Consider the following 16,204-nt stretch of genomic DNA (forward strand, 5'->3'; position numbering starts at 1 on the left):
GGAAGTTTTTTGACATCCTAGTTTCTTAAGTAGAACTGGACCTAATGGGGAACTCTGAGCTACTTTCCTATGTGGCCTAGACCCAAAGTTCTTGTTTCAGCAAAATGCAGATTTGTCTGAGATTGACATTAGGACCATTTCCAGAGTTTTTTAGCCTTCTAAATGAAGATTTGGGATTTGTTTTTTGGTGGTGGGTTGGTTTTGTTTCTGGTTTGTGGGTTTTGTTTTTGGTTTTGGGTTTTTTATGGTTTTTTTGGTTTTTATTTTTTATTTTTTTATTTTGTTGGTTTTGGTTTTTTTTAATCTATGGAAATTGCTTTCTTCTTTCCGCCTCACCATCTGAATGAACTTTATAGTGAATAGCAGTGCAGAAACTCCTGTGACTTACAGTCTCAGCTATGTACAAATGACTTTTCATTGCCTCTCTGTCTCTGTGCAGGCAGGGAAAGACTGTTAGCTAGAACTGGGAGTTGTTTATCCTGTTCTAAACATGTCATTGGGTCTTTATTTTCCATTTGGGCAGTCAGTATATATCAGAGGAGATTGCTGTTTGCATTTCTCCTAGAGGGCAATGCAGATTTAAAATTTTGTTTCCTTACAATTTTATTTAAATTTTAAATTTACCTTTCTTGTCTTGTAGCAAATGCAACAGGTTTGGGATTTTTCTTGTTTGTTTGTTTTCAGTGCCAGAGACTTAGAGATTATTCAACAATTTTTGCAGGGCTGTTAGAACAATGTGGGAAGAAAAGTCCTGTGTAAAGTAGGCAGTGTAATGCAGTCCATCCAGGATGAGCAGAGAATCAGCACAAGTTGCATAAGTCACACCTGGAGTCAAGAAATGGGTCATGTGTAGCACTTTGTCCAACTGCAGAACAGCTTGTTTTCTAAACAAACCAGAATATACATCTTAAACCACAGGGCCTGCTGATGTCTTATTCTATTTGAATACTCTCTAGGTGCCAAAATTTCTTCTTGGCACATACATGGACATAGCACATTAGTGTCAAAGGGGGGCTGCATTGTTCTTTTTTTTAGGGCATTTGTGTCCTATCCCCCCACTCTGGAATCATATGGGCTGTTTTCGATAGACTGCTGCTGCTGCTGTAAATTAAATACTATATTTACAGTGATTTAGAAAACAGATTCTTCTGCAGAATTTGAAAAAAAATAGAAATTAGAACTGCTACTTAACCCTTCAAAACTTTGTGCTAACTTTTATTGCCCTTTGAAGTATTTCAGGACACATAGTTATGAATGGTATGTTAATGTTAAATAGAAGTAGCTGGTCTTGATTTCTTTGCAGGGATTGGAGTGGGACACTGTCTTAATTTAGGTGATAAATTAATTTGCATGAGTTACTATGTCATTCACTTAAATTACTTTATCAGAGTAAAATATGATACGTGTAGTGGCTACATAGCAATATTCCCTCTCCCTACTCCCCCCCATCCCTTCCTGCCCCAAACACAAGTAAAAAATCATAAACTTCATTTGGAATTACTGAACAGAAAACCTGGATGTTAGAGGAAGCCTTGGACTTATAATGAGACTGGTCTTCAGGGCTGAAACAGCTCGGAACTGCAAGGTTGCAGGTGTGAAACCTGGCCTTGAACTCTTTCTATTTCTGAATTTGCTGCTTGGAAGTGTTTCTGTAACCTGGCACATAGTAGGGGAAATGGAAAGAAAAGCAGCTACATAGGCATATCAAAAAGTCATAAGGCCCTGCAACACTTGCTTACAAAGCTATTGTTAACAGCTGAGCAGAACACAGCTATGCTGTCACAAAATAAGTGCACCAATGTTAGTCATGAGAGGAAGATCAGGATGACTGCTGTTTGCCATGTGAAATTTCAGACAGTTTGTATTTCATCTTGCTGCAAGAGTAGCTCCTGCAAGTTTATGTGATTCATCACAGCTTTTCCCACCTGTTGGCTCCAAGTAGGATGTGTGCTATACAAACTAAAAAATCTTTTTGAGCTACTGCCAGTGAAGGTAAAGCCTTTCCTTATGTAATTGCGGGTCCTACTTTCCTATCAGAGAGTTGTTGGCTTCTGCTTGGAGAGCTTTGGGTCCATAGAAAGTACTTTTTTTTTTTTTTTGAGATACGGAATAATTGGTCCATATTTTGCATGCACAATATACATTATATGGCCATTTTATTGCTGTGAGTAATCTTTTTGCTACAGTCTGCTTGCTGCGCTGCACTGCACTGCTAGCAAAAATCAAGTTTGTGTCATGATGTAGTAAACATCTAACTTTTTCGTCTCGTTGAATGAGGTGTATCAGATCTTCATGGTTGGTGTGAGAATTGCCTTCGTTTCATTGCCAGTGCTTGTCTGTTTTCAGTGTATGAAATCTAGAGGCTGTAGAAGTGTTCAAAGTAAACACATCCATGTGTTCACACACGTGCATGCAAGAGGAGTCAGGGGGCAGGGAAAGGGAACTTGAATAGACTTAAAACTAGAATCTGAATTGAAAGAAGGAACAGGGAGAGTTCAGGAGAATAGGTCAGTCTTTCCTTAAGGCCAGACGTTATTGAAAATCTCTGACCTCCTGTAATAATCCTTCATCTCTCTAGTTCTCTACCTTCTGCACACAGACATACAAGGGCAGATAATGCTGTAAGAAGGCCAATTTGGCATGCTAAAAGCCATTAATCCTGAGCATGGAAGTCACTGACATATCTTTACTACATGCCAGCTGTGCCCTGCCAACCTTTACTGGTAAAAGTAAATTCTTTCACCCAGCACACAAGAATGGAATTAGAAGAAAGACTTCAGCTCTTCAGTCACCTTCCTATGGATGAGAACATGCATTGCACTGAATTAGGGGTTTCCTCACATGCTCTTGCTTCTCTCACTGGTGACAAGAATAGCAGAGATCTTGCAGGGGAGAGTTGGTGAACTTTTTAGAAGTCTGATAAGCAAGTTAGAAAATATTCCTCTTCTTGTTTTGCTCCCACTTCATCAATGTGTTTCATTTGGTCAGAAAAAAATGTCTTCTTGTTTGCCTGTTAGCTTCTGGAAGTCTTTGTCCTATTTGCTCTTCTTTTTCTCTCTAATGTTCTGTTTTCTTCTTTTGAAAGTTGCACTTAGTGCAAGGTGAATTACAATGTTGTCACTTCTTTCCTTCCCAGCTGTTTTTGTGACTTGCTGAACCAGCAGGGAGATTGAAGGTGTTCTTAGGGGAGATCAACAAATCTGTCACCTGGATGTTCAATTGAAACAACTGACAAAACTTCCCCTAAGGGCTGCTTATCTTGTTTTCAGTAGTTTTTTTAACAAGCCATACATATCCTGCTCAATCCATTCCTCTACTGAAGTCACTCTTATGGCAAAAGGAGAGAGGTGAACAAAATGAGGAAGGAGGCACAGCCAAGTGGCTTTCTTGTGAGAGACCCATCAGATACACATTGTAGTAGCAGTTAGTCCTTGTCATTGGCCAGGTTGTGGAATTATTGGCGAGAAACTTCTTTTAAGAAGTCATAGGAAGTTACTGCACATGAAGCAAGCTTAATAGCAAGAGAAAAGAAGACAATAGCATGATGTTTTCCCTGTTTGACAGCTCAGGGAAAGAGCTTTTGAACACCTTACCTTTTGGGGGTGGAAGCACCCCTACAGACACGTCTTCTAGCTTATTGGTGCCTGAATTACCAGCCAAACAGAAAAGCAAATGAAATAGTATTTTCATGGACTTGGAGTTTTTGATGGTATTTAAGAAATGTTTCTGACTTAGGGAACTTTTAGGCGTGGTGATTGTACCCCTTCTTGACCTGCTCTGGTTTTTCACATGGATTAAACTAGAGCTGTTCCCCCCTGTGTTCAGTACAGACCTGGACCATAGGTTAATGTCATCTGGACTGGTGGAAACTCAAACTCAGTGCTACCGAAAAAACTATAGAAGCGGTGGGACAGTCTGTTTATCTTCCTATTTGTCAGGATTTTCGGGAAGTAGCTTCAGTTCATCGTTGCATTTTTCAGCCATGAAATTGGTTGGCATCTGGCCAGGCTGGTAAGGCTGGAGATCATGTGTGGTTTCCTGCCAAGCCAGCTCTGGTAAAAATGAGTAATTGTTGCGTTTAGATACTGCTCTTGTTGTCGTGGTGTACACAAATCAAAAGAGGAACCCCTCTGCAGGCTTGTATCTGATTTCTGTTGTCTCAAAATTTAATTATGTGATATAATTAACATCCCAACATTGTATCTGTGACTGTCTTGAACTGTTTTTCCACAGCTTGAGGAATAAATGGGGATTCTTTAGCCATTTTAGTTTTAACTTGCTCAGTGAAAGGCTATGTGTCTTTTAGATTTTATTGATGTAAAACAATCCGAGCAGTATTTCTTCTGATTTTGAAAGATGGCCTGCAGTAAGGGAGATATTCATTGAATAATTATTTAATTTTTACAGGTTAATTGTTTAATGATACTGGGTAAGTGTATCTCTATGCTTGTTAAAAATTGAACTTTGCATTTTAAAAATAGACAAAAATATCAAAAAGGAGGAGGCCGGGACAGGATGATAGTCCCCAAATTCCTCTTGCCTCTAATTAACTTGCAGATGAGCACATTTCTTTCCCTTTCCTAACCCCAATTTAAACACCTTGTGGCCCTTTTGGCTACAATTCTTGAGTTGCATCATCCAGTCTTGAGGCAAATTCTGTCTAGCACGGCTTCCTCCTTTCCCTGATGTATCTGAACCATTATGTAGTTGGGGAAAACAACCTTTCTACAGGAAAGCTACTTTGTGCCTAACATACACATGCTGCTACATGCACCCATTTGAAAAATATATCAAAGTTGGTTTTTATCTAGGAAAAACTGTAGGCAGCTCGAGTAATTGTGTTAATTATTTTGTCTGAGAGAAAATAAGTAGCTGGAGCAGGGATCTGATTCTTGCTGCATGTGTTCTGTGTGACAGCATGAAACTGATGGGAATGTGGGTTGTCTGCTGTCCGTTTGCTCTGCTGGCTTGAGGCTGGATGAGTCTATGATGTCTAAATTTATGTAAGAACTAACTGCATACTAGGGCAGGGCTGCATTGTATAGGGTTTGCTACACTCTGGGGTTATTAAAGGGTACTTTTGGATAATGGAATGTGGTAGTACAAATCTATTTTTCTGACTTTTTACAGGAATTTGACTTCCAAAATACCCATTATTCAGGAGCACTGAAATAACTCTCTTGTTTAGTTTTGACATTCACTATGGTTACTTTTTTAACCAAATTATAGGTCACTATTAGCTTGCAATCAACCTTGATTTGGAAATGTGTTTTAAAAAGCTGTCTCTGTGGTCTGGAGGTAACAAACAATTGACCAGTTTAAGTGGCATGACAAATGAAAGTACACAGTTTCTTTATTTATTGAGAAGCAGATGACTTGGCTTCATTAATTCAGAAAACTTCTTTAAAGTTTGAAGAAGTAGAAGAGTATCTGTGTTCCCCTGGTGTTTGGTGTGATTTACCACAGGATGAGTGGTACAGTAAACAGTGAATAAAGGGAGCAGCCCTGCATCTAGTAAAAGGCTCTCCTTGACTGCAGATTCCTCTGATGACTATCACAGAAAACTTTCTCCAATGGAGTTACTTCTAGCTTTCCAGGAATGGCTGAATCCTTTCCAGACTAGTTGGTACATTGTTGCATGGAATCATTTAAAGATTTATTAACTGTGTGAGGAAACTTTGGGTATGCTTTTTGTGTCTGTTTTCTGTAGATGCTGAAGGTCCAAGGATATTTATGATACCAATATTTTTTCTCTGTCCCTGATCTATGAGATTCCTATTCAAATGAAAATATAGTACATACCCACAAATTAATGTAAGAGCAAAGCTACTTTCTGCTTGGTTGAACTTCTGGATTATTGTAAGACATTAGCTATTTATGGGGAAGGAATGTTTGTTGTCTCAGAGCAGGATGCAGCTGTGATGCTGATGGGGGAGGATGGGTGGCTGCACAACAGTGCAGCTGCTGCTTCCCCACCTTGTGATGCAGAAAATGGCAGACTTGAAGGTGGCAACAGGGATTTTGCAGCATCTTTAACCTACTCTCCTTAGTAATTGTCCCCATCATCCCTTGTCTATAACTCTTGACTGTTTCTGTCAAAGTTGATAGGGATTTTTATCCTCTTATTTTACTATGATTTGCCTATGCAATGACCATTTAAAACATATATGACAGTTCTCTTTGGTGTATTCTGTGTATCTCAACAGAAACAGCCACATATTCCTCATTTACTCCAGAAAAATTCTCTTTCAGAAACTGTTTTTATTCCCTGGTTACCCTTAAACTGTAGACATTGGTTGTACTGTTGACATTAGAGATTAGTCTTGCTTTTAACATTAAAACATGTAATTCATCAGTTTACTTAAGCTGAAGTTGGAAGAAAACTGTCTCTTAAGCAAGTAAGTGATAGTGTTAACTCTCTGCTTTTCATGGTCCTTAATACAAATGCTTTTTTCTTATTTAGAATTCTCAAAGTAAAGTAAGGATCTGATTATTGACACTGCCAAAGTATTTCGGGGTTTTTTTTTCAACTTTGGATGCCAACAAAAAATATTCTTAGACTAGCCAGATGGAAAAAGGAGAAAAAAAAGGCAGTGGGGATACATGTCATGCTCAGTTAGGTAGAAGCTTAGTTCAGATTTCTGGTAAGGAGGGTCTGAGAGCTTTTGCTATCTGAGGCTCCTTCAGATAAAAAGCAGAAGGAATTGAGGGTTTATGTATTTGCTAGAGAAAAGCTGGATATGAGGTAGGTGTTAGTCTGTGCTGGTACTTTGGGGATATCTCTAATTATGAAAAAGGGGGACACGAGGCAGGGAGGGGGGGAAGGGAGAAGGATATTTGGGTTGGAAACTGAGGGGTTAGTAGTACCAGCTAGACACACCAGTAAATTGTTAGGATCAGCCTAAGATAGATATTATTTTCTAGATGGGGCTGATCTGAACCATGAACAGCCATAGAGGCAGAGCAGAGGGTGTCTGTTGCAGAGGCACAGTGAAAGCTCAAAGGCTTGGATGAGTGTTGTGATTAGATCAGTGAAACAAGAAGTTAATTTACATGACAGTTTAAAAGGATCCATGCAGTCAAAAAATTTAAATAGTATGCAAAAGGTGGTGAGAATGTGAAACAAGTTTTAACTCTCTTGATAGTAAAATTGGATCTTACACCTATTTGTGTAGGATGGGGACATGAATTGTAGAAGCAGCTTGATGGCAGCTCTAGAAAGATGGCCAAGCTAAAGGCACTCAGAGCCTTCCCACAAATATGACGAAAGGAAGGTGAAGAGTTGATGGCTGGAATGTTGACAGAAATTTGTGAGATGTCATACAGACCTACTGCTTTTGTACTGAGAACCCTCATGTCCTTCATCTGTTCAGGCTCTCTTGGGCACCCAAAAATGAGTGTAATATGAGAGAAAAAGGAGGGAGATTGACATTTTTAGGAGGAGAAGGTGAAGGCACCAAGAACACCAGACTGTATGCTCAAAGAATAATATAAATGAGCTTTAAAGGCAGTCACATCTTGCATGTTTTATAAGGTAAGAGCTTATTAGAATTCAGGTGGTAGGAAAGAAGAGTAGGAAGTTTCTGGAGCTCCTCTTCGAAAGGACTTGTCAGTCCAATGTGGCAGTCAGCTTTTTCAGAGGAGTGGGAGACCTGACAGTGCTGCTCACTGGAGAACAATGCTGGAGATAAAGAGGAGTGAGAGGAGAGAAATAGTAAAAAATGCTAGACTATCAATATTAGGAGCCTCTGACTTCTGAGGTAAAAGGAAACCCATGAAGATGACTCAGTTCCAGCAATGTCCTTAATACACACTTAAAGAAACAAAACATGTCAAAACTTAAAAGGCAGGTCTCCAGCAGCTTAGGGTCTGACTGGTTCTACAAAGCAAACTACAGGAAAAGGGCAGGGGGTGGAAAAAGAAGAAATAGCTAGAAGTCAATGTATGTTACAAGTTCTGAAGAAGTGTCAAAAAGAACTTAGTTATGATAATCAATGTGTAATCAAGCAGAGATGTTCACAGGTAGGTCTGTTGCTAGGTGAATATTTTGAATAATGCAAAGTCACCTAACTTGTCTGAAAAAAGGTCTCTGGTCATGGGGTTGTATAGCTTGGCAATGTTAATTTTTAAAACATCATGTAGCTTGCTGAAGAAGTTTGAAGCAACGGGAGGAATGCTGATGAAGTAGCAGTATTTAGAAAGGTAAATACAAATCTTTGACAATATATTTGCACATGGGACAAAGTTAGGAGAATTGCAAATAATGTCAGGCAATAGGAGTTGTGGTTGTGTGCTAAGCTGCACCCATTCAAACAAAATAAGTGTGGTTGTATTGAGAAACAAATGTACAGATTTTAGAGGGAAATCATAGCCCAGAATTACAGAAGGCAGCACATCCTTAAAAACAATGACTCTGCTAAGTCTGTTGGTCATGGAGGCCAATCAACTCATCATATTATTAATTCAAAACAATAATTATTTTATTATTAAAATATTTTATCATTTAAAACAAATTTTTATATTTATTTTATATTATTTAAAATAAAATAATTTTATTTAATTAATAACAATTAATTAATAATAATTAATTTACATTTATTATTATTAATTTTAAATTAATTTAAATTAAGTGCCAGCCCTGGATGTACAAATGGGACTGATGAGTAGGAGTAAGTGGTGGAATTAATGCTTAATGTCATTCTGATAGAACCACAGCAAAACCCCATAGAATCAGATCTGATGTAGCCTCTTCAGAGAGAGCACTGGGAAATTGTAACAACTTATAAAACAGGTATCTGATTCCAAAGCTGCAAAATACCTCCCAGTAAGAGATTCGGTGTAAAACTTAAAAAGGAGATCATTGAAATACTGTCACACAGCACAAAAACCTGATATGAGGGGTAATATAATAATTAGTAGTGCATATTACATGGGTAATGCCTGAAAATAAAGCCTAACAAAGTGAAGGTGCATGCACTGATTGGCAAGTCTGTTAATTAGTAACTATTTGATTCTTCATTCCCTTTATCATCTGCTGATGTTTTCGGACAATGACTATTTGGAGGATGTAGTTCGACCCCAATATGAGATGGGCATTAATCAAAAGCAGGTTATTAAGCTGAATGAAGAGATAATGAGGCACAGTTCTGTTGCCTCTGCTGTGTACAGGAGTTACTATAATTTCTGAAGTTAGCAGAACTTTTGGCAGTGACATACAGGGTGAGGTCTTTGTGCTGTTGCAATCATAGCGATTACCCTATATTTTGAGGATTTGTGTTTGGAGCATATATTGTTTTTAATCATGAAAATGTGCTAGATGGTCATTAGTTATCTGTATTTGCATTAGTTATCTGTATTTGCATATCTGTATATTGTATTTGTTATACAGAATTGCCTCTTCCTGAATAAAAATGTTGTTTTACTTTACAAAAGAAGATTACTGAAGACATCAGAAATGTAAAGTGTCTTTGAACAAGTTTTTAGAGGGTTTTTACTTAATCCCATAGAATTTAGCAGGCGTTTTCCTGTTTAAATACCTGATTTGTTTTTAGTGTTCAAAACCCAGTCTTAGTTTTGGGAGTTCAGTGCAGTACAGACTGTGAGAAAACACTGGCTCAGGAAGGAAGAAGTAAAATTTGAGGAAAGATTTAACACACAGTTAAATTTAAGATAATGTCAAACATAATTGCCTGTATACTACAGTCTCCAGCGTTGACTCTGCTTGTGCGTGACTAAAGTGTTCAGTGTTTTGGGGTTTTTTTTAACTTCTTCTGTGTGTTCTGGGAAACAATTCAACAGAATATCCTCTGGTCATATTTGTGAGATTAAGAACCAGATTAATATTCCTTTCAAATGTGTTTTAGTAATGCTAAGTGAATGGTTGAGGTACATGTGGCCTTCTAGTATGTTATATATAGTTCAATAATCTAGACTGTGCTACTACTACTGCTTTGAAGGGAAATTGGGATAGATTAAAAGGACTTAACTCCAGTTGTAAGGAATTTATGAAGTAAGGTTGCAGTACCACTGTCTGATCTCTCAGATGTTTATCACACTGACACATACATCTGCAAATGAGATGTAATTAATTAGTTTTTACCTGACACTCCTGTGATTCTCATGTTATGTAAATATGAAGCAGCAGCACCATGGCCTTGGTGCAGTGGGGAGGCACCAGGTGAGTAGGATTGGGCCACAGTGCAAGTGACTCATTTTCCCAGGTAATGTTCTCCTCCTCACAGCATATCGCACTTTGGTACTATGGGCTAATTTAGATCCTTAAATTAGCAGCTGCTTGGGGAGAAATTTCCAGATGATCACTTTTATAATTTCACTGTTTTCAGTTGTATGTCATTTTACTCTCTAGGGAAGTTGTTCTCTCAGAGCTGCTGGGAGGGGGTGAGGATGAGATGGCTGGGGAAGCAGCTGAGGGCTTTGCTAACTCTGAACTAATGTAGCAGAAGAAATTTGGGCTGTGATAGAGTTAGGAGAAGGATTTTATCCATCAAGAGTGGCTTTTCTTTGTCCAGTTTTTTTTTTTCTTGTTGTGGTGTTGCACTTTTCATTAATTAAGAAAATCATAAATGAAATCATTGCAACAGTAGTGCTTAGCTTGATTCAGTAGAATTAAGCTCAGTTGCTCCCTAAGCAGATAATAGTTAATTTGGAACTAGAAAGTAATGTTGTACAGGACTTCATCTTGTATATTACTATATATGGGAGATGTAACTTGTCAAGCCAGCACAATATTTGAACAGCTTTTGATTATATTATTTTGATGCTGTGTTAGGACATAGTTGTTATTTTTTTTTTTCTCCAAAAACTTTTGGCCCCAAAAGAGCAAAATTCTTTTACGAAGGTGGTGGGGACAGCGGTATCTAATCCACTCTAGACTTTTGTGGTGGTGTTATTTGGCAGGCTTGTGGGTTGTGTTCATGAGTGCTACTGGGAGTAGAATGGATGAAGGATGGGATGCAGGGAGCCTTGTAAAGGGTGGCTGGAATTGATCCTTATTACTGTTAAATATTAATATATTGAAAACAGCTACAGGCCCCATTTGAGACTGCTGGCTTAGCTGTGCTGCATATTTGAATGCTTGCAAACATTCTCATTTCATGTACCTCCTTTAGAATTTATGAAATGTACAGCTGATGTTTAAAAAATAAAGATTGAAAGGAAGAAGCTATGTGGGCGAAGGTTAGCTTTTCAGTGAAGAATGTGCTGTTTGGCTTGATGTGTCAGTGTGGTTTGCAGTGACCGCTCTGACACATTGGTGACTTTATCTTATGGTCTTTGTGATAGGAATGCTATTCCTTTAATCACTCATATCTGAATGTGTTGCCTCTCAAGTTATATCCTAAGAGTAGCCTAAGAAAACAAATAGATCAGAATACAGTGAGCTCTCTTAAAAGTAACACCATTAGAAAGGAGTAATAAAAGTAACATTTTTGGGTATTGTGTGTTTGTTAGAGATCTCTTGCTTATTCTGACCTTTCTAAATGTCATTGTTTCATGTTTGAGAAGACTGTGCTTATTGTATTTGAGAGCACTCATTTCCTCAAATGTGTGTTAAATTATCTTTAGAGACTGTGTTTTTAGGGAGACGTGCAAATGTGCATAGCCTAAACTGTTTTCTTATCAGAAGCGTTGCCTTTGTCTAAAAACACCTCCCCAAAATTTAGCATTTCATTCATATAAAACACAACTGAAAAGGGACTGGGAATATGTTGTACGTGAAGAAGGCCTGGTGAGAACAATGGGGGAAATTGTGCAATGATACCTTTTGGGGAAGTACTGGGACATTTGTTGTCCACCAAAATACCCAGTGAAGATGGAACAGAAAAGTTTCTTCTCTTACATATTTCAGGACATTATCTCCAAGGCAGATTATGTGGCTTTATGAGATAATTCCTTGACTATCCTGACTTGTTGTCTCTTTCCTAGCTGACAGTCACAGCTCCCCCAGAGAAGACACCCCAACTGGGAGCATGGATTCTCTTTCTTCCCAGTCTCCAACACCTGCATTCTCCAGCAGCCCCCTTGGGCTCTTGGATGGAAATCACCTTATCATGGATGGTGGAGATCTTGCAGGCTGGACAGCAAATCTGTAAGTAACTGAGTATTAAGTAAGGATGTTTCCACTGGTATGACTGTGAAATACATTTTCCTTTTCACTTTGGTGAGAAGTGATTTTTAGAAATTGCCTGTAATTGTGTTTGTTTTCTTCTGCTACAAAAAGATGTGTTTATGTATTGTGGTGGAGCTTAGAGCCTACTTGAATGCTTGTAGGAAAAAAATGTTCTTGTTCTATTGAAATCTACTTCATTTTCCTGTTACCTGTTATAATATTTTAAATGGTTTTTAATTTTTTTTTTTTAATTTAAGCAGTGACTATGTAAGCTATTTTCTATATGATGTTTTACCCTAGTTTTATTTCAAGAAAACATTAAGGTACATTTAGATGCCATACTGCTAAGACTTTGGGCCCAGCTTTGGGTTTGGATAAAGACACTGCAGTGAGTGTGTGCTCAGATGCTATTGAACATTATTATTTTTAATCTCTTCTTAACAAATTAAGTGCCTGGTTTCCAATGGAAGTGCAGTCTGTCATGTTCAGTAGATGCTGTAAGTGTTCTGTTTTTGAGTGAGACTTAAATTTAGCAAAAATTGACATCGAAATGTTAGTTCTGACTCTCTACTACGTGTTCAGGTTTGATACACAAAAACCTGACCATAACTTGTTTTTAAATCAGAGCTGAACTTGAATTGAATTCTCTGGTTTGCTATTCATTCAGACTTTAACCACTATCAAGACAAACTTTTCCAGCCTTTAGTGCCAAGAACAGTGGAAGGAGCTGGTCTGGAGAAAAGATCTGTTACAGATATTTTCCATAATGGCATTCTGAGTAGCCAGCTCTGGTGATGAAACAAGTGTAAAGTGTATATGCAGATGTACATAACACAAGAGATTATATAGATAGTGATAGAATAATTATTAATAATAAACTGAGTGTTTATTAACTAGAACAATTTTTTTCTCTCATATGTATTGAAAGAATTCCAGATGTATAGGTATTTTTCATAAATGTTGTTTCTTCAGTAGAGGTCTGAAGTTACTCTTCCCTTATCCTCTTGTCCTCACTATCCTCTAGGAGTGAGTAGAATTAGCAATAAATTGTACTTACCAAAGAGAGGTGCATGTGTGGAAAAGATGCTGTAGTTGGTATAAAACTGGACTGTCAGTGAAAGGTGATTAAGGAACATAGGTTTAGCAGGACAGTCATAATGTCACTTCAGAGAATAAAAGGAGGAGTGTTGGTTTTATCCAGAGAGTTTGGGAACTTCAGGTGTTTGAAGGAACATTGAATTTCTTTTTTTTTTTTGTTAATTTTCATCAAAAATTATACTGCACTGGTGTTTTGGAAACCTGACTTGATGGCTTGAGGTTTTCTGCTCAGTTGGAACCAGTACTTAGAGTTCTCTTTGTAAGGAAAAAAATAAAGGTGCATGGTATGTGCATTTAGATAATTTGTCAAAAGTCGTTTCTTTCTTCCACCCGCCTGTCTGTGAAGTCTGCTTAAGAGCTACCTCTGTAACAAGCCTGGACAGTGACAGAATAGTCTGTGAACGTTACATTCTTTTTTTCCTCTGCTTTCTCACCTCAGATTGGCTTCTCTTCCCCTTCTAGTTTGGACGACTCAGAGGACTCTGCCTTAATAAACAAAACCCAAACCAAAACGTAGAGCAGCTCCACTATAGTGATGGCAGAATGTAGCTCTGGTAGCTCTCACAGCCCCAGGAAATGTTGGTTGTAGACTATTCTCATAAGATGGATCAACTCTTAAAGTTAGGTGAAGAGCAAACCTTTCTGTTTGTGCAGGATTTAAAAATGTTTTGTATTTTGAGCCAAACTGGGACAAAATCAACACTTTCTTAAATCCACAGTATCATCTCTCAAATGGTATTGCAGGTGTTCACTGAGCTACTAGCAAATGCCATAGTGAGTCTAGGGGAGATGGAATTATACCAGAGGATCCGGTTTCTCAAGTTCCTGCTGATGTTTATAACGCATGGGTGTTACTTGTTGGAGATCCATCACTCCGGAATTATGCAGTCAACAAGGTGATGGTGACTTCTTTGTGGCAGAAGAGTTGCTTGCAGCTTTTCCCAGGGGAGGGATGTTGCATTGTGGCTCAAGATGGGTCAGATATTTCAAGAGCTGGTTTACACCAGTAGTTTGCTTTATGCAAGAGTACGTGATGGGTAGCAAGAATACTTTTTGTGGTATTTGTTTTCAAGAAAGAAGAAGCTTGGTTTTTTCCCAGGATGATAGCTGTTGTCACCATGATGTTTCCTGGCAGAGATTTTTGTGGTGCATGCCCTTTCCTTGTCCCACCTTCCAAAGCAAGAGCTACAGCTTCCAGCATGGTAAGGTGAGCACCAAACGGAAGCAAATACACCCTCACCTCCTCATGGGCTCTAGGAGGGGCTTTCCAGAGTGGTGAAAGAAGCTAAGAGAGCAAGGGCTTTGCCACCAATTTGAAATATCTCACAAAGCCCCGACTGCTCAATTGTCACGTCAGTATTTAAAGATGTGCTGTGCATACGGTGTAACTTGAAGGTGATGTTTCACATATGTGCCATTTTGAAGCCCTGTTAAGCTGTTGGTTTTCATGTCTGTAAGTGTGTGTGTCTGCCTGATGCTAGATTTTCTCTGAAAGCTCTGTGTGGATCAGACATATGTCCTGCGTTGTCACGTGCTGCTGTAGGGGTGAATAGAGACCTGGGTGATGCTTGGCAGGGGTGGTTCTCAGTGGAGACCTGAGTTTGCTGCTTTAAGACTATCATGCACCCTAGACTTTCTTTAACCTTTTTCCTGGAGTTATTTTTAACTTCACACTTCCATCTAGAGCCAAATACTAAAAATAAATAGGTTTTATTTTTACATGCACTCTATGGTAGAACATAGGTTTTTTTTTTACCCGTCAATCACTAAGTTACACAGTAGTTTTTGCAGACACAGGATTCAAACTCCAAATAGCCTAGGATGAGAAAATTGCCACTTCTACTTGATGGAGCACTGTGTCATAAACATGTACTGTTTGAAAATACCTTCTGTCCAAGGATGCTTTGCACAAGGTGATCTCAAACATAAATTCATAATTATAGTTGTGAGCTGGGTAAAGGATTACTCTCCACTAGTATGGACATTTTTCCCTTTAAGGTAGAGCAGCAACAGCAATCTCAATTTAATGTTAACCACAGCATTTGCATTCTTCCTTTTTTCCTCTCTAAATGTCCATACAGACTCTCTCCTAGACAGTTTCTGGTTTTTCTATTGCATTTGCCCAAAAAGTAAATAAATCTGCCACATCTTTTCTTCAAGAGGCTTGATAGCTTTTTGTTGGAGGATGTGACCCTGACATTACTTTCAGTGTCTTCCTAATTGTCACTAAAAAATAATGCACTGTAATCACTCAGATTTTTATTCCTGTGGGGTATGAAACTCAAATTTTTACTAGTTTAAAACATGTAGTTTCCTAAGAGGAGTTCAATATTTCAGATACTAAGAGGCTAGATAGCCTTTCTAAGCTAGTCCCCAGACTGTTTTGATAATAGTGATGGGCTTGGGTTTGGAGATACGGATTAGAAGGGGTTATGGGTAGCTGTTAAACTGCATTTGGACTGTAGAGCTATAGACAATCTTTTACCTGCAGTTGAAAGTTAGTGATACAAAGTTTGAATTTCACCCCACTGCACTATGGCTTTGCACATGCAGAAGATAACAGTGATAGCTAAACTGGGTATACACTTTGTTGTCTAATAAATATACCTAAGCAAGTAAAGACAAAGTGTAATGTAAGGTCCTCTTATAGCGAAGGAGGTGGTATTGCCAAAGTTTCAGTATCAGATGTGGAGTGATGTAATTAAATTTTAGAAGGGTGACGGAAACTTTTTTTTGCAGCTGTTGTGGTTTGATTATAGAAGTTATTTACAGAATCATTTACTGATGATCCTGTCCCATTCAGCCTGTCCAATTCAGCCTTACCAGAGTTCTGGCTGTAATGGCAGCTCACCTCTGATGGATTAGTACAGGTTTCCCTCATTGCAATGACTGATTTGCCAAAAGGTGGATTACAAGTCATGTCCTAAAATATTGTGGGCTGCCTTATGTCTTTTTCACTTGAACTCAGAATGAACCAAA

At 38.4% G+C, this 16,204-nt stretch overlaps 1 protein-coding gene across 2 annotated transcripts in view; it reads left to right on the forward strand.

The window, feature by feature from the left end:
• Positions 1–16,204, forward strand: part of ARHGAP10 (Rho GTPase activating protein 10) — a 137,946-nt gene that overhangs the window by 106,848 nt on the left and 14,894 nt on the right. For both annotated transcript variants that reach the window (XM_038135804.1, XM_038135805.1), the window contains one exon: positions 11,944–12,106. In XM_038135804.1, coding sequence (XP_037991732.1) covers positions 11,944–12,106 — 163 coding nt within the window. The remainder of the gene's footprint in view (positions 1–11,943; positions 12,107–16,204) is intronic.

Source organism: Motacilla alba, chromosome 4 (genome assembly GCF_015832195.1).
Source record: "Motacilla alba alba isolate MOTALB_02 chromosome 4, Motacilla_alba_V1.0_pri, whole genome shotgun sequence".
NCBI classification, from domain to species: domain Eukaryota; kingdom Metazoa; phylum Chordata; class Aves; order Passeriformes; family Motacillidae; genus Motacilla; species Motacilla alba.